Source organism: Acanthochromis polyacanthus, chromosome 11 (assembly GCF_021347895.1).
Source record: "Acanthochromis polyacanthus isolate Apoly-LR-REF ecotype Palm Island chromosome 11, KAUST_Apoly_ChrSc, whole genome shotgun sequence".
Taxonomy (NCBI): Eukaryota; Metazoa; Chordata; class Actinopteri; family Pomacentridae; genus Acanthochromis; species Acanthochromis polyacanthus.
The window spans coordinates 14,117,364-14,135,882 of record NC_067123.1 but is presented as its reverse complement, the minus strand read 5'-3'; the positions used below and the strand labels follow the sequence as shown (position 1 = coordinate 14,135,882).

Genomic DNA, 18,519 nt, shown 5'->3' with positions numbered 1-18,519 from the left:
TGGGAGCCATTGGACTGAACTTTCTGTGTGTAAAACGTTTAAAACTTTATAATAATACATCTACAATAGATCAGTCAAAGTATCTAATTTAGTATGTACTTTTGTTATTTTGAGTAAATTGAGCTGACATTGTTTTTGTGTTTTAACTTAGGTAGGATTTTGAATTTGGGACCTAATTTCACAGGTATTTGACTTGTAGGTGTTTCCACACAATACACAATACAATATAAATAGCAATGATGACATAGAACAGCTAAAATGAGAGGGGGAGGGTACTCAGACACTGTTTGGCATTTGGTGTTTAATGGATGTTGAAAATGTTTTTTGATGGGATAAGAACCAATGGAGAAATAGTAGTGCTTCTGATTTCAGAGCAGCATTTGATAAAGAGGCAGCATTTATTCTAAATCAAGTTTAGCTGCAGTCTGATTGGGGCAGTTTGTGGGTCTTGCTGGCTTTGTCTGTATTTTTTGAAGAATCTCAACAAATCATAAACCAGCCACTAAAATAACTGTATACCTCAGCTTGTAAACATATGAGCCAATCAATTCCATTGTTGTTGTGAATTTGAGAAGGTACCATTGGAGACAAGTATGCTTTAGCAGTAACACTCGCATTCCTCTGCTTAGTAGGATTTAATTTACAACAATAATAAACTTGTATTAAACCCCCAGGTGCTGCTTCAGTGTGAACACTCATGTCCCTGGCTTTTGCAGAGCAAAAAGTGATCCCAGATCTCCAGTAAAACCATGTCTCAGCTCAGTCTGTTGTCCCTTCTGATAAGTACTCATGATCACACTTTTCGTTTGCTCTGTGTAACTAATATGTAGATAGAGTGAGAAAAAAAGATATGAATGTTTGTGTAGTTTGTGCATGTATGGTTGTCCTCACCTCGAACTTGAAGACCTGGCCCACAGATCTCCTGAGCTCCAGGACTGTCCTGTCGAACTGACCATGGAACCAGCTGACATCTGCGCCACTTGTGGGTCTTCCATCTGTCAGAGAACACAGACAAATTACAGATATCTAGGGCACCCCAGTGGCGCAACTGGGAGTGGGCAACCCAGGAACAGGGGTTATAGTCCCCGACACAGCGGCCATGGGTTCAAATCTGGCCCATGGCCATTTGCTGCAGCTCCATCCCCCACACAATATATATTTATACATACACACACACACACACACACACACACACACACACACACACACACACACACACACATATATATACACAGTGGGTATGGAAAGTATTCAGACCCCTTGAAATTTTTCACTCTCTGTGTCATTGCAGCCATTGGCCAAAATCAAAAATGTTCATTTTATTTCTCATTAATGTACACTCAGCACCCCATCTTGACAGATCCCAGATAGCAAACTATGAGTGAATCAATGTTGAATCTATGTTGAGACCGAACATCGAAATTATACAGAAAGCGCAAGGTTGATAAAATGTTGAGTCAACGTTTGCTTACATAGATTACATGTTTGCAAACATAGATTCAACATTAATTAAACATTGACCTGTCAAACATTTTAATTAAACCAAAATACAATGTAGATTCAATGGTATCTTTTAAACACAAACTTCAATGTTGAAAAAATGTTGTTGAATCAACGTTGATCCAACCATCAGTCTTCAACCGTAACTACAATTCAACCTTCTTAACCCTAATTCAACATTGATTTAACATCTTTTGCTATCTGGGTAAAGTGTGATTTATGGTTGAAAAGCAAACGTTGACTCAACATTTTATCAACCTTGCGCTTTCTGTATAATTTCGACGTTAGGTCTCAACAGAGATTCAACATTGATTCACCCATAGTTTGCTATCTGGGATAAAAACAGAAATGTAGAAATTTTTTGCAAATTTATTAAAAAAGAAAAACTGAAATATCACATGGTCATAAGTATTCAGACCCTGTGCTCAGTATTGAGGAGAAGCACCCTTTTCAGATAGTACAGCCATGAGTCTTCTTGGGAATGATGCAACAAGTTTTTCACACCTGGATTTGGGGATCCTCTGCCATTCTTCCTTGCAGATCTTCTCCAGTTCTGTCAGGTTGGATGGTGAACAGTGGTGGACAGCCATTATGAGGTCTCTCCAGAGATGCTCAATTGGGTTTAGGTCAGGTTGTTCTGAAGTCACTCCTTTGTTATTTTAGCTGTGTCATTGTCCTGTTGAAAGGTCAACCTTCGGCCCAGTCTGAGGTCCTGAGCACTCTGGAAGAGGTTTTCCTCCAGGATATCCCTGTACTTGGCCGCATTCATCCTTCCTTCAATTGCAACCAGTCGTCCTGTCCCTGCAGCTGAAAAATACCCCCACAACATGATACTCACACCACCATGTTTCACTGTAGGGATTGTATTGGGCAGGTGATGAGCAGTGCCTGGTTTTCTCCACACATACTGCTTAGAATTAACACCAAAAAGTTCGATCTTGGTCTCATCAGACCAGAGAATCTTATTTCTCATAGTCTGGGAATCCTTCATGTGTTTTTTGGCAAACTCTATGCGGGCTTTCAAGTGTCTTGCACTGAGGAGAGGCTTCCGTCGGGCCACTCTGCCATAAAGCCCCAACTGGTGGAGGGCTGCAGTGATAGTTGACTTTGTGGAACTTTCTCCTATCTCCCGACTGCATCTCTGGAGCTCAGCCACAGTGAGCTTTGGGTTCTTCTTTACCTCTCTCACCAAGGCTCTTCTCCCACCATTGCTCAGTTTGGCTGGATGACCAGGTCTAGGAAGAGTTGTGGTCATCCCAAACTTCTTCCATTTGGGGATTATGGAGGCCACTGTGCTCTTAGGAACCTTGAGTGCTACAGAAATTCTTTTGTAACCTTGGCCAGATCTGTGCCTTGCCACAATACTGTCTCTGAGCTCCTTGGGCAGTTCCTTCAACCTCATGATTCTCTGACATGCACTGTGAGCTGTAAGGTCTTATATAGACAGGTGTGTGCTTTTCCTAATCAAGTCCAATCAGTTTAATTAAACACAGCTGGACTCCAATAAAGAAGCAGAACCATCTCGAGGAGGATCAGAAGAAATGGACAGCATGTGAGTTAAATATGAATGTTGCTGCAAAGGGTCTGAATACTTATGACCATGTGATATTTTAGCTTTTCTGTTTTAATAAATTTGCAAAAAAATTCTACTTTTTTGGTTTTTTTCTGTCAAGATGGGGTGCTGATTGTACATTAACGAGAAATAAAATTAACTTTTTTGATTTTGGCAAATTGCTGCAATGACACAAAGACTGAAAAATTTCAAGGGGTCTGAACACTTTCCGTCCCCACTGTGTATGTGTATGTATATATATATATATATATATATATATATATATATATAGAGAGAGAGAGAGAGAGAGAGAGATACACATATAAATAGATATAGATATATACAATAGAATAGAATCACTTTATTCATCCCCGAAGGGAACTTCAGTTGTCAGGGTTCTTATCTGTTTAATTTTGAATTGAATAGCCTGACTGCTGATGGCAAAAAAGATTTCCTAAATCGACGGTCATTCAGTCTTTCTTATTTACTGAAGAACAGTGCATTAAATTATTCCACTTATCACAGTTTCTTCTGGCGCGGTCTTTACCGGCTAACACATTCTTCTGAACAACAACATAACAAGGTGCAGTGAGACCTGCACTTCCGGCACCTTTCTTCTTCGGTGGTGTCTGTGTAAAACAATGTCCAACATGCAAACAGCACACCTAGCGCCATGAAGCACAAAATGCAGGTGTAAATCAATGACATCTCACAATTACAATGTCCTGTCTTTTAACTAATAAAGACACATTGCCCAGGTGTGATGTGTGATAGAAGAGTTTCAGCTAAAATGAAAGGAAAGGTTTACAAAAGGAAAGGTTCACATCAGTGATGAAAAAAGATACAACAAGAACCGTCTTCTCCAGGGCCGCCACAGCAACGGTGGAAAACGTAACAATGTAACAATTCCATTTCGAGACGTGAACGATTCATCGTAATAACAAACAAACCAAAGATCATACACAAGAACTGAACGAATACTGTGAAATTAAAATGCATATTTTTCGCTAGAAATGTCACTAAAATACTTTTTTAAGTCCAAACTGTCTTGAAATAATGCATTTTCCACCGAGAATGAAAGAAAAGGCCGCCATGTTTTCATTTTGAGAGGCCCGCAGCAAGCAGTCACGTGACCTGTTGTCAGGCCAATAGAAAATAATAGGGAGAAAAAAACATAAACATTTTACAATTTTCAGACCTTTATTGTGAGACTGTTACATTTTGTTCTGTGGACAAACATAGGTATTTCACATTTGACCATAGGACACTTGCTACCACAGGCTGATGAAACATCTGCAGCATCTTACTGCAGATGTTTAGTGATCGAAGTCTTCTGAGGCAATAAAGTCGGCTCTGGCCCTTTTTGTAGATGAAGTCTATGCTTGTAGACCAGTGCAACTTATTATCAGCATATATTCAGCATACTTTTGCAACGCAAACATGCCAAAGTACCTTCTTGCTTCTGCATTCCTGAACTAACTTATCCAGCAGATCATCACAGTTTCACATCCTGCAGCGGCCTCACTCTCACTACTATAAAAGCTATACAAGTATCTTTTCCTTCGGCTGAATGGGTGAATTTAGAAATTACAGTTGCTTTTCCAATTTTAGAGTGATTCTAAATTCATCACCTTTCTACCAACTCCTTCTTGTGACAATCATTATGAATTAGTTTGTTTTTCTGCATTTATTCATTTATTTATTCACTGTTGTTTTTAAGTCATTGTTGTTTATGGTTTGTTTGTGGTATTAGTTTATAAATGTTTGGGTATAATTATTGTTAGTTCTACTGTTTATTTCTTTGTTTTGGAACTGGAAGTCAAAGAACTCAGAGTTTAAGATTTTTGATTATGAGACTGATTAGTACAAGTACATTTGACTAATTAATGATTACTGAATCTGAAATATTCTTGAAAAAGGTCTCTGGGGTGGTCTAGTTTAAATATCTAATTGGTGCCCCCTTTGGCCTGCGAAAATTTACACAAATCCGATATGATGCCCAAAAGCTCAAAAGAAAGATGGATCCCGCCCTGGCGGCTAAAGTGAACATGCAGAGGCAGTCGGTCATCCTGGAGGAGGAGTACGAGAAGTTAAAGGAGTTGAATTTACGAGTGCAATTTTAATCATAAAGTGTAGTTTCTCCAATTATGCGGTGCACTCGCATTAGGCTACACATTTTTGCTAAATATAGTTATATTTCCATGTATGAGACTTTTTCTGTTATCTGCATACTAATATTATTACAGCTGATTCAAATCATGTTTACCATATTTAAAATAATACATTCCAGTTCATGACAACAAAGATTCTTCCACAAACACAAAAGTTAGTCATGGAGCTCTCTGATGTTCTGTGTGAATTGATGCTGCGGAACCAGTTCCCAGCTTGGCTTTGGGAACCACACTCTCAAGTACCTTGAAATGACAAATGTTTGTTGCTATATAAATACAGCTGAAATTGAATTTCATATGTGGATCTGTCCAGGTATATGTCTTCATTCAAATTTTACAGTAACCTCAGTTATATGACTAATATGTGCAAGTGTTATTGTTGCAGTTACCTGTATCCCTGACAGACAGATGGAGCGTCACACTCTCTTTCCTGGTTCAGAACCTCAGGACAGTCCTGTCCCCCATTGGCTGGTAACTGGATGATGATACGTTTCCTAGATTGCTTCTTCTTAGTGTTACCACCTAAGGGAAGCCATAAGAGAACATATTTATATGCAGACGAAGGGTTTAGTTCAGGCAACTGGACTTATTCTTGTGATCTTGAAGATGTTTCGCCTCTCATCCTAGCAGCTTCTTCAGTTCAAAAAACTAGTTTGGAGAGTCTCAGGTATTTAACCACTAGAGGTGAAGGTGGGGCTCAGGCTGATGGCATCTATTGAAAGACAAAAGAAGCATTAACACCACCTTCACCTCTAGTGGTCACCTTAAGATGACCTGGACGACTGAGAACCTTCACAGACATATTTATATGCAGTAGTTCTAGCATTTGTTTCAGAAATGTGTACCAAAATACAAAGTACAGCAGAGCAAACCTTTGAATTTAGGCAAAGAAAAGAGAGTGCCTTTAAACCTTTAAAAAGGTTCCCTGAAAGAAGAGATGTCTTTTTGTGTGCTCTGTCCTCTATTTTATTGAAATTGTCAGTGTTGAACACATGTAAAGAAGCACGGCTCATCTTCAGTTTTCTGTAATGCATCTATCTGTTCACTGTCTGCTGTAAGTGACCACTTCAGGGGATGGCTAATCCTATCACATGAAATCTAGAATGCCATTCCTGCTACCTACTCTGTGGTATAGAGTATATCTCCACATTGACTTTACAGGAAGTCTAGGTCTATAATAGGACTATCATATCAAATTGCTGTCCATTCACTGCCATGTCCAGTAAGTCATTTTAAAAGTGAACTTATTCAGGATTGAGACAATTTATAGGATGAGTGCAGCTCCAACATACTGAACAGAGCTCTCAGATGGAAAAGGGATGTAAGTGTGTGATGTAGAAAATACCACACCTTTTGCTACAGATACGTTCTGGTGTCACGTGTCACTCTTTTATTCCATTTCCCACGGTTATCTACAATTCTTTTATCTTTAGCTATTTGTTACTGTCAGTCAGACCCCCACTTACCTTTTGTTGTCACACCTTTCTATTTGCATCTGTTTCCCAGACCCCTTGATTTTGTTCTTTGTTGTATTACCCTCTGTTACTGATTAGCAGCCATATGCAAATTAATCACTATTCACCCTTGTATTTACATACGTCCTCCTTCCTACCCTATGATGCACTCGCTGACCATCCCTATAAAATATGGACTCTGGAAATGCTCTGGGTTGACTCACCTTCAAAGATTCACGCTCAGTGTTGGTAAGCCCACCGTATGCCAGAATACCAATAAACAACCCACTACTGGAAACTTGGAAGGGCTAAGAGTGAAGTTTCCTTAATGTGTGTGTGTGTGTGTGTGTGTGTGTGTGTACGTGTTTATCTATACCGGTGGGGACTTCAACCTGACTATTGCTATATAGGTGGGGACTCGTCTCACGGTGGGGACCTAAAATGAGGTCCCCACGGGGGGCAACAACATTTTCTTGGCCATGTTGTTGTTACTAAAAATGTAAAAGTGCAAAAATGTTTCTTTAGGGTTAGTCATTGTTTTGGTGAAGGATAAGGTTAGGGTAAGGGTTAGTGGTTAGATATGAATGGGAGTCAATGGTAGATCCCCACAAGGATAGGAAAACACAGTGTGTGTGTGTGTGTGTGTGTGTGTGTGTGTGTGTGTGTGTGTGTGTGTGTGTAGAGGGGGTGGGGGTGGGGGTGTCTGTGAAACTGTATCAATTGCAGGGTTCCGACGCATCCTGGAAATCCTGGAAAACTTGGAAAATGAGTGTCCAATTTTCCAGTCATGGAAAACATATGGAAAAAGAAAAAAAAGGTCAAATGTCCTGGAAATGGTTAACTTGTCCTGGAAAATATTTATCCTCCCCCTGTCAATGCAAACGGGTTACAAGTTATGCCCATGCATGTCTGTTGTCACCGTATTTTCTGGGCAACATTAAGGCATATAATATATATAAAATAGCACTTCTCTGCTTTGAGCTGGCATAGCGCCCCATGTGACACTACCAGCCAATCAAATTTGCATTCCCCTGAGTTGGCTGTAACTTGCGAGATGAAACACAACTCTGATATCGGCATAGCGACGGCTTAACAGGTATGGGCCACGTTTCACTCAGTAGTTCACAGTTGTTTTATTGTCTGATAAAAATATGGGAATGAAAACAACATTAGGAATTCTGTTGTGTGGATGGTGTGGGTGTTGCGACACCCACACTTTTACTGAAACATCATTTCATCCCCTTCGCTGCCGAGGTGTGTGGTGGCATCCGCATAAACTACAGTGGGTACGTAAAGTATTCAGACCCCTTGAAATTTTTCACTCTTTGTGTCATTGCAGCCATTTGCCAAAATCAAAAAAGTTAATTTTATTTCTCATTAATGTACACTCAGCACCCCATCTTGACAGAAAAAAAAAACAGAAATGTAGAAATTTTTGCAAATTTATTAAAAAAGAAAAACTGAAATATCACATGGTCATAAGTATTCAGACACTTTGCAGCGACATTCATATTTAACTCACATGCTGTCCATTTCTTCTGATCCTCCTCGAGATGGTTCTGCTTCTTTATTGGAGTCTAGCTGTGTTTAATTAAACTGATTGGACTTGACTGGGAAAGGCACACACCTGTCTATATAAGACCTTACAGCTCACAGTGCATGTCAGAGCAAATGAGAATCATGAGGTGGAAGGAACTGCCCAAGGAGCTCAGAGACAGAACTGTGGTAAGGCACAGATCTGGCCAAGGTTACGAAAGAATTTCTGCAGAACTCACGGTTCCTAAGAGCACAGTGGCCTCCATAATCCCCAAATGGAAGAAGTTTGGGACGACCACAACTCTTCCTAGACCTGGCCGTCCAGCCAAACTGAGCAATGGTGGGAGAAGAGCCTTGGTGAGAGAGGTAAAGAAGAACCCAAAGATTACTGTGGCTGAGCTCCAGAGATGCAGTCGGGAGATAGGAGAAAGTTCCACAAAGTCAACTGTCACTGCAGCCCTCCACCAGTCGGGGCTTTATGGCAGAGTGGCCCGACGGAAGCCTCTCCTCAGTGCAAGACACATGAAAGCCCACATAGAGTTTGCCAAAAAAACACATGAAGGATTCCCAGACGATGAGAAATAAGATTCTCTGGTCTGATGAGACCAAGATCGAACTTTTTTGGTGTTACTTCTAAGCGGTATGTGTGGAGAAAACCAGGCACTGCTCAGTTTTTCTTTTTTAATATATTTGCAAAAATTTCTACATTTCTGTTTTTATCTGGGTGCTGAGTGTACATTAATGAGAAATAAAATGAACTTTTTTGATTTTGGCAAATGGCTGCAATGACACAGAGAGTGAAAAATTTCAAGGGGTCTGAATACTTTCCATACACACTGTAAATCTTCCCACAACAGTTGAGGGTGCAGCTGAGCGTTTCATGTCTGAAATCAAACTTTCAGTCGATGACGCCGGTCAACACCATAGAATACACTCTATGGTCAACACAGATAAAGTCTCTGTCACGAAAAGTCCGCCTGCGTATGATGGTGACGTCACGGTGACATCGCTTACTTCACCTCCTACATCTCAATCAGTGGTTGAGTTACAGACACTGGAATGCGAATTTAGCATGCACACGCTAATAAGCAAGAATGTCCAATTACTACAGAGTAAACAATCAACATGTCAGTCTGCAAACGCAACACAGAATATCAGAGGGCAGAGGTTCTCAATAAACGAGGTTATAAATGATGGAACTAGGAGAGACCAGACCAGATGAGCACGAGGGTGAACTGTCCTGGCTACTGTTTACATGTCATTGTGCACATTTTTTCCTCACTGAACCAAACTTTACATTTGGGCATATTCTGGATATGGCATATTTTGGGCTGTCTTTTGGAACACTAGGTGGCATATTTTTGGGTAATTTGTTTTACAATCTGATCACATTTTTTCAGGTGTATACTGGCATACCAAGAGCACATTTTGTATTTTTCAGGTTCGTATTAAGGTCACATTTTGGCTTTGTTCTGTCATTTTCTGGGCACATTTTGTTACAGTTGAAGCACATTGTGACATTTTTGTCCACATTTTTGCATTAAATTGTCCAGTAGGCCAGCAGAGCCATATTAGGCTCCATATGGGCTTAAGAGGGTGAAGAAAAACACATTATCTTCATGAGAAATGCAGGTGCCAGATGTGCAGAAAATCTGAGTTAAGCAATAAACTGATATGAAACAAAGGAAATTGGTCAGTGATTTATTGAAAATATCCTAATATTTTAAAATCAATTGCAACAGAGAAAGTCGGAGAAGAGAAAGTAGAGTTGGGAATTACCCAGTTGAACACTGTAACTCCAGTTTGTCATGCTAGTGAACTGTTACGCTGTCATCTGTGGTTGTGTTTGTATTATTCTATGATACATCAGCCAGAATTATTTTTCATAGATAAATTATAGCCATAGATGCGCATCAAATGTCTGAGTAATAAATGTAGAAACAATCTGGGTAAATGCAAGTTACAGCTGTAGTAAAGAATGCTTCCACAGAATGAGGGGGAGGGGAACGTATTAGTGGATGATGTTACAACGTGTGTCTGTACCGACTGGAAATGTCCTGGAAAAGTCCTGGAAAATCATTTCGGGGAAAGAGTGGGAACCCTGAACTGTGATTGCTCATCAATACATGCTTATATATCTCACAAGCCTGAGGCACACTTGAAAGGAAACAGTACACACATCCAAGATAATGAACTGATTAAAAGATTTGTTCTGCTTGTAGAGTTGTGAGGATTCTTTATTATTTGCTTGGCAAATATGTCACAAATTACCAAATTAACCAACACATAATCTCCAGCAGCTGTTTAGTGCAGAAACAGTGCCTCCCAATAGCCACTATCATAATATGAACCTTTAACCTAGCCTAGCCGTGCTAGACCCAGGTCTGAAGACGCAAGGGTCTAGGAACTCTCGACAGGGAGGGAGGCGATCTAAAAGGTTGTCTTTCAAATCACTCTGCAGCAATTGGGTAGGTATACAACCAATCAGCACAACGAATAGGCTGACATAGTTCCTAGAGCGCCGGAAATCAGAGGATGCGGGAGTTCGGTGAAGCCTTATTTATACAGTCAGTGGGTGAAGCTCAAGTATATTACAGACATGTTAACAGAAAGATTATTCAGAGTCGGTGCTAATGGAGCTCAACGACTGTTGTTGTTTTTGTTGTCGACCCTTGCTGTGGGTTGTCTAGCGTGGCTAGGCTAGCTGTTTCTGTCAGAATCGTCGCGCCTCTGTCGTCACTTAGTTACGCCCGCCTTCTGACTCTACACTTCATGGTGATTCGTCAGCCAGTTTTAGGAGCATCCAACCTCGAGGCTTACCGAGGGTAACTAGACCCACCCTGACAGAGAATTAAATTCGTTGCCGTGGGTTGTCTAGGCTAGGCTACCTTTAACCATTTATTTAAAAAATTATTTAAGATCCGATCCTTAATTTAAAAAGATAGCCTGTGTGGGAACCTGCAAAGCATTACTGGGTGGACTGAAGGTACCTGATTGACATGTTGATGGACAGGGGCTCCAGTCACTGTATGGGGTAATGATACAGTCTCTCTTGCAGGGAAGTAAACACGGTCTGACGGTGTCTGGGCGAACACTCTCTGGACACCTGAAAGTACATCACTGACACACTCAGCCACACTCATAGTACCTTTGACAGTCTGATAGTGATGTGATGGATCAAAGCCAAAGTAAACATGCTGGGAGTTTTACTTGCAGGCTCCAAATGTGCCTGACTTCAGCACTGGATTGTTTTGCAACACACATACATGTGCACACGTGTAGACAGTCATAGAAAAAATTATTAGACCACCCTTGTTTTCTTCAGTTTCTTGTTCATTTTAATGCCTGGTACAACTAAAGGTGTATTTGTTTGGACAAATATAATGTTAACAACAAAAATAGGTCAGAAGAGTTTAATTTCAGATCTGATATCAAGCCATCTTCCATTGCTTTCTTAAAAATAACCAAAATCATTTAAGTTCTTATGTCAATAGATATGGCATTGTTGGATATGTTGGGGTAGGGAGTTCCAGAGTGTGGACCCAGATAGACAGCCATACCCAATAACTATTCTTCTATTCTTCATTTAAGGCATCATTCTACTGCATTAGAATTTTCTAACACCCCTTTATATTCACTGATAGAAGGCCTCTCATTTTAAACACAGTTGATGTTGATGGTGAAAGCGGGTGTCCATCTCTCCATTGATGTGGAAGTGTGTCCCAAGGCAGTGGGCTCACTGCTCAGCATGTAACAGTAGATTTAGAAGTAAGCACAGGAACAAATAGTAAGATTAATTTCCATAAACAGCATGGGAGCCGGCAGACTTTACTTGTGTAGTGCTCCTCTGCGGCCATAATAATGGTCCCATTCTGTTGAATAAATAGATAAATCATGTTCCCAGCAGATGCCTCCAGGGAGGCAAAGAGACCCAGATGCTTAAAACCGTTGGCTAGCAGCTCATCAGCCTACCAGCTAACACCTCTGCCAGACACCAGCAACAGCATGCTAACCAGGAGACTAAATGGCACAATGAGCCATGTGCAAATAATGTCTGCAAGCAAAACAAAGGCTGCCTTTCACTTATACAAATGAAAGCATTAGTATTGAAGCACTGTTAATTACGTCAGCATTTGAGGAGTTATCAGCAAGGGTGAAGAAAAACAATGCTCAGATAGCAAACTATGGGTGAATCAATGTTGAATCTATGTTGAGACCTAACGTCGAAATTATACAGAAAGCGCAAGGTTGATAAAATGTTGAGTCAACGTTTGCTTACATAGATTACATGTTTGCAAACATAGATTCAACATTAATTAAACATTGACCTGTCAAACATTTTAATTAAACCAAAATACAATGTAGATTCAATGGTATCTTTTAAACACAAACTTCAATGTTGAAAAAATGTTGTTGAATCAACGTTGATCCAACCATCAGTCTTCAACCGTAACTACAATTCAACCTTCTTAACCCTCATTCAACATTGATTTAACATCTTTTGCTATCTGGGTAAAGTGTGATTTATGGTTGAAAAGCAAACGTTGACTCAACATTTTATCAACCTTGCGCTTTCTGTATGATTTCGACGTTAGGTCTCAACATAGATTCAACATTGATTCACCCATAGTTTGCTATCTGGGTGTGCTGATGCTGTGTTTGTAATAGTTCTTACAAACTGAGTTTGTTTAGACTATAAACAAACAGTACTATTGTTTTGAAGAGAAACTGCTAAGAGCCTGCCTGAGTTTCCCTTTATCAGCCTAGTCTAATATTGCTAATAGCAACTTCAAACTGACATTTTTCATGGGTAGAATAGAACAGTTTACAGAATACTAGAAAAAGTCACTGATTTTCAACCCAATATAAATCTCTAAACAAGTTGGAGATGTTGATAATATTACTGACATTGGGAACCATGCCATGAATAAACAATAACATTTTATTAAGTGTGTGCAAAATTCATCTTTGAAAATTTGTGAATACAGTGATATTTATTTTTATTTTTTGCTTTGTTTGCAGTTCAGCAGTATTTTACTATCAGGATTCTACTTTCTCATTTAATCAACAGTTCAATTGGTCATTAAAACAGTAGTTATTGCTGAGATCTCTGAATACTGTCTGACATTGTTTTGTGCAAACAGACATGTAGCACAGTTCAGCCAGTTTGGCTTAACCACTTTGTCTGGAGGTAAAACTGGAAGCGTGTCCAATCAAAATGTAATTAGAGGGTTCACCAATGCAATGTCATCATTCCTGATAGAGCTAACATTTACAGTTATTACAATCAATGTAAGGTGTTTATGTCCACAGGAACATAAACCTTTTATGAAAGTACAACATAATCCCTATATTTCACTGTAATTTTAACAAGGAGAGTTTAATGCCTATCCAGGCTTCTTGTGTCATGTCCAGCATTTATTCACACATGATCTCCATGTGAAATAATTAGTGGGAAATCTTACTTTTTGGGAGGAACTTGGCCCACGTTGACCCGGACACAGATAACTTTGCGGGTTTGCATCCCTACTGAGCAGGAAACATCACTGCCACGTGTTCGGCGCACAGACGTGTTGGTAGATGGAATTGAGGAGTCCTCAATGCACTGCCCCCATGGACCTGTTTGCCAGTGGTACACAGTGCAGGGATGGTCATTGCAGCTCCTCACCTCCTGCAGGGCACTGATGTTGGGACATGGGATTCCCCCTGATGAACAATGAAACAGTGTAGTACTAGTGTAAATGTTGTGGCTATATAACTGATGAAAACAAATTCCCTGAGCACTTACAGGAAGTTGAAAGGTTGCAGCATTTGTATAGAATGGAAGGTAAGGAGACATCCAAGGAGAGTCAGTAAACATGCATTTTTACTGGTGTATTTTACTGGTATATTTTTATTAGGACTACTGTACTGCAGTTTCAGTGTTAGTCTTAATACAATTTTAGGATTACGTTGAGCTTGTTTTGATTTCAGTAGGGTTGGTTGGTGCTGAATCACATCTCAAAATTGCTCCAATCTAAACTTGCCATGGACTTGACTTTGATGTTTATGATTACAGCCCTGAATTTTGGTCTGAATTGTAAAGTGAAAATATAAAGTCTGTCTAAAGTCATTGATTAATCCCCCTAAAATCTCATCTCTATTATGCTGTTTGTTACATAGCAAGATTTTTTTTCCATGGAAATAATCCCTTCCTGGCCTTAAAATGATTTACATGTAACTGTACACCGTTGCTTCTTTTAGAATGTGCAGATCTATAAAGTCCATGCCTCTTTCATTTCAACCACTCTTATGACATTCACTGCAACTTGAGCTGCTTGCTCATCTTCCACTCTGCTAACACTGTAAACCTGCTCTGTGCTTAACAATTGCAATACTGAACTTATTCAGCCACATTTGTATGTCTTCTTCAGAAACAGATTCTGAAGAAGATTAATGACATGGAAAACCCCATGCTAAAAGTAGATGGGACTGATTCAACTTTGTTACTCCACAGCAGAAATATGTTATTTCATAAAAAAAGGCATCTGTTACAGGGACTTTTCTTGTTGCAAGATTTGTGACCATAGTAGACTAGAAAAAACAGAGCTTAGCAGTTACTGTTTGCTGTTGTTGTATTGTTCGAGAGGTCTTTACGTAAAAGTACTGTGATTTGGTCCCGTTAACTTTAATCACAATTTACATCCTTGGATCTCTCATGAGCTATAATCAACTATGAAGGTAGCTACAATAAAGAGGCACAAAAGTTCAGTTACCACCACAACTATCCACACTGCAGCTGAAAAAAAATGCCAGCATGTTCTGTAAATGAAAGATGAGAAAACTCATAAGTTCAATGACTTCTTCACTTTTAAAGTTTTTGGTTTAGTTATACCAATATAATATGTACAAGATATTCTTTATATTGAAGTTTATCATATCTGTATGCTGTGTCCACTTACATTTTTTTATAATCTACAAAAGTTTTTGTAGTAGTAATTTTTTATTTGTTTGTCATATGTTAAACTTTAAGGATACATTTTAATTTACGATTATTTAAGGTTCCATTGCCTAAGTACTTGGATTTATTGTTTATCTCAATAATATACTTTTCAGTTTTTAGTGTGTACTGCTTGAGTTTAATCTTGCAATGATTTTAACATAGTATATTGTTGTATTTCCAGAAATTGATCTAAAAACTGATTGCAAACCTGTGTCAAAAAAACATACAAACATCCCTTACCAACTAGAACATATTACGGTATCCCTGACAGTGTTTCTCTAATTCTTGGTTTGCACTCACTGACAGTAAAGAAAATTGCACCATTCCCAAAAATGAATTGCTGTGGATTTTCACCAAGAAATTCAAGCACTACTGTATGTACACTGGTTAATGCCAACGTGCCATTTGGTGTGCTACTTCTTGCCAAACTGTAGTGGTTTGCTTTAGCAGTGAGTCAAAGCCCTAAACAGCCTGCAATCATGTCTATGATTTTATGTTCCATATATACTCTGTGTTGGTTTTCTAGCAGAATATGTCCCTTATCATGCCATGGTGAAAATGGAGATGCAGCTATTGTACTGTTATCACTTATGTATGTGTAAGAGGAACTATTTGAAAAGCTGGATTACTGCATACAGAATACGATTTAACTCTTTGTTCCCTATGATACATTTTGCGTATTTATTAGGTTCAAATTGTCTTTCTTCTGTATACAGATGAGTACAGACAAAAATAACGTATGTACAGCCTAACTGTGTGAAGATGATTAATTTACAGCATTCCCTCCAACCCCCCATCACTTCCCTGGGAGTAGGGAAGTGATGCCATAGACTAACGTCTCTCCCAAAAGAGACTACTCGGGGTCAGAGAGGGAATGTTCAGATACAGATGTGGCTATGGAAGCCAAGGCAGAACAAAATACACAGACGGAGCAGACAGTGCTCAGGTCTCCTTATCCATGATGGGCCACCAGAATCTATGACACAGGACTTCTCATAGAGGACTCTTGGCATCCAGGAAGTTACTGGGTGGCAGGTCAGCTGCAAGAAGTAGGGCCACTGGAGAACTTGAGAATTGACAGAGTCAGGGAGAAACAAGCAGTTTGGTGGTCTGTCACCTGAATTGGGTGGATCAGTCTGGGCCCGGCAGACCTGGGATTCCACCTCACCGGTGAAGGAGGAAAAGAAGCACGACTTCTTCAGGATAGACTCTGGCTCCCCCGTCAAATCTTATTTTGAATGCTGTCTGAATATTGCATCTTGGGCGACTGTGACCGCATTGGTGAGGCCAAAGGCCATAACAAGGTATTCAAAGTAACCCAGTGGTATGTTAAAAGCAGTCTTCCACTCATCTCTGTGACAGATTCTGATGAGGTGATAAGCATTGTGGAAGTTCAGTTTTGTAAAGATGGTTGCGCCTTGCAGAGGAGTGAAGACAGAACTGATCAACAGAAGCGGATACTTGTTTTTCATGGTGATGTTGTTGAGTCCTCGGAAGTCAAAGCAGGGGCACAGCGATCTATCCTTCTTGTCCACAAAGGAGAATCCAGCACCGACAGGTGAGGAAGAGGGACAAATAATACCAGCAGCAAGGGAATCCTGAAAATAAGTCTCTATGTCCATCTGTTTGGGTTTGGAGAAGTTATATTGTTGACTGGTCACAGTACAGGAGGAGTGGTGAACTCAAAATGAGAGACACACAGAGCAAGCAGATCACAATTTAAACAGGTTTATTTACAAATAATAATTATTTTAACAATTTAACTGGGCCAGAACTCACTACAACAGGAGCTGCTGGGGGTCAGGGCAGAATGGAAACAACATGCATGACAATTGGTACTCCAGGAGATTACCTTTTCTTGGGACCGGTCAATGTGTGGGTTATGTTTCTGAAGCCATTGCTATCCAAGGACCAGGGAGTTGTTGGAGTGGTCATTGAGTTGGAAGATGATTGACTCCTGGTGGTTGCTGCTTAGGATCAGGAAAATGGGGACACCTGAGCTAGGTGTAACCCGTTTAGGGCTTCAGTAGTGAGGACAGGGGCACAGTTGGAATCTGCTAGGAGTCTGTCAATAAAGTTTTCTTTGGCTTTCTACTAGGGCGGTCAATGCAGGGTCTGGATCTTCCAGCATATAGAGGCAGTTAATTCATGGTTGTTCAACTCACAATATAATAATAATAATAATAATATAATAATGGATTAGATTTATATAGCGCTTTTCAAGGCACTCAAAGTGCTTCACAATGGATCCATTATTCATTCACTCACACATTCTCACTCTGGTGGTGGTAAGCTACATTTGTAGCCACAGCTGCCCTGGGGCAGACTGACAGAAGCGTGGCTGCCAATCCGCGCCTACGGCCCCTCCGACGACCACCTTGGCTATGGAAGCCAAGGCAGAACAAAATACACAGACGGAGCAGACAGTGCTCAGGTCTCATTATCCATGATGGGCCACCAGAATCTATGACAGAGGACTTCTCATAGAAGACTCTTAGCATCCAGGAAGTTACTGGGTGGCAGGTCCACCCGGTTAAGGGTGGGTGGTGATAAAATGGCCCAGCTATGGCTCTGCAGTGGTCCTTGGGGTCATCCAGTTTGCATGGGTTCCCGTAGATGGTTTTTCTACTGAATGGTTAGAGATGAGTTGATCCAGGCTGGAAATGTTGCCCGTAGTGACTAACTCTTTCTTCAGAATAGCTTGTAGGAACTTTGTAGAGCATGCCCTAGAGCAGGGGTGCACACACTTTTTGAGTTACTTAGAAAATGACCAAGCCAAAATGATCTACCTACTATAAAATTACGAAACATATATTTCTTCATAAATATATTGAGAACTCTTTATATGAACCATATATGTTGGTATACCTTGCATTACTATGTGAATCCATATTGCTCAATACAACTCTGTACATTTTTTTGTCATTACCTTATTCTGATGACTTGCACTGAATGGAATTAGCCAGGGAAGCATAATCCAGACAGCAGCTGCTGACAGCCAGCCTCAAGCAAACTTTCAAATGATCATCCGTTATGGTGGAACAGTACTTGGACTTAATGATCTTCATATGGGAAAAGGCTGACTCATATAAATATGTGGAGCCAAACAATGGAGCCAAGGAGGTTGCACATTTCCTCATGTTGGGGTACTTTTCTTGTGTAAGTTCCAGAGCTGTCCATGAGCTCTGGACTTCAGCTCAGTGTCGGCTTGCAGTGTCAAAATCCCATCTTCCACTCCAGAAGAGTTCAGGTGAAACAGTGTTGCAATTTTTGACACGAGTGAAACAACCTCAGCATCTTCCTGAAAAGGGTAACACATGAATA

At 40.1% G+C, this 18,519-nt stretch overlaps 1 protein-coding gene across 1 annotated transcript in view; it reads right to left on the bottom strand.

Annotated features, from left to right (window-relative positions):
• Positions 1 to 18,519, bottom strand: part of LOC110960248 (thrombospondin type-1 domain-containing protein 7A-like) — a 157,162-nt gene that overhangs the window by 67,552 nt on the left and 71,091 nt on the right. The window contains exons 5-8 of the mRNA XM_051955557.1: positions 13,679 to 13,919; positions 11,204 to 11,319; positions 5,613 to 5,745; positions 892 to 995 (exon numbers count right to left, since the gene is read on the bottom strand). Of these exons, the coding sequence (XP_051811517.1) occupies positions 892 to 995; positions 5,613 to 5,745; positions 11,204 to 11,319; positions 13,679 to 13,919 (594 nt within the window). The remainder of the gene's footprint in view (positions 1 to 891; positions 996 to 5,612; positions 5,746 to 11,203; positions 11,320 to 13,678; positions 13,920 to 18,519) is intronic.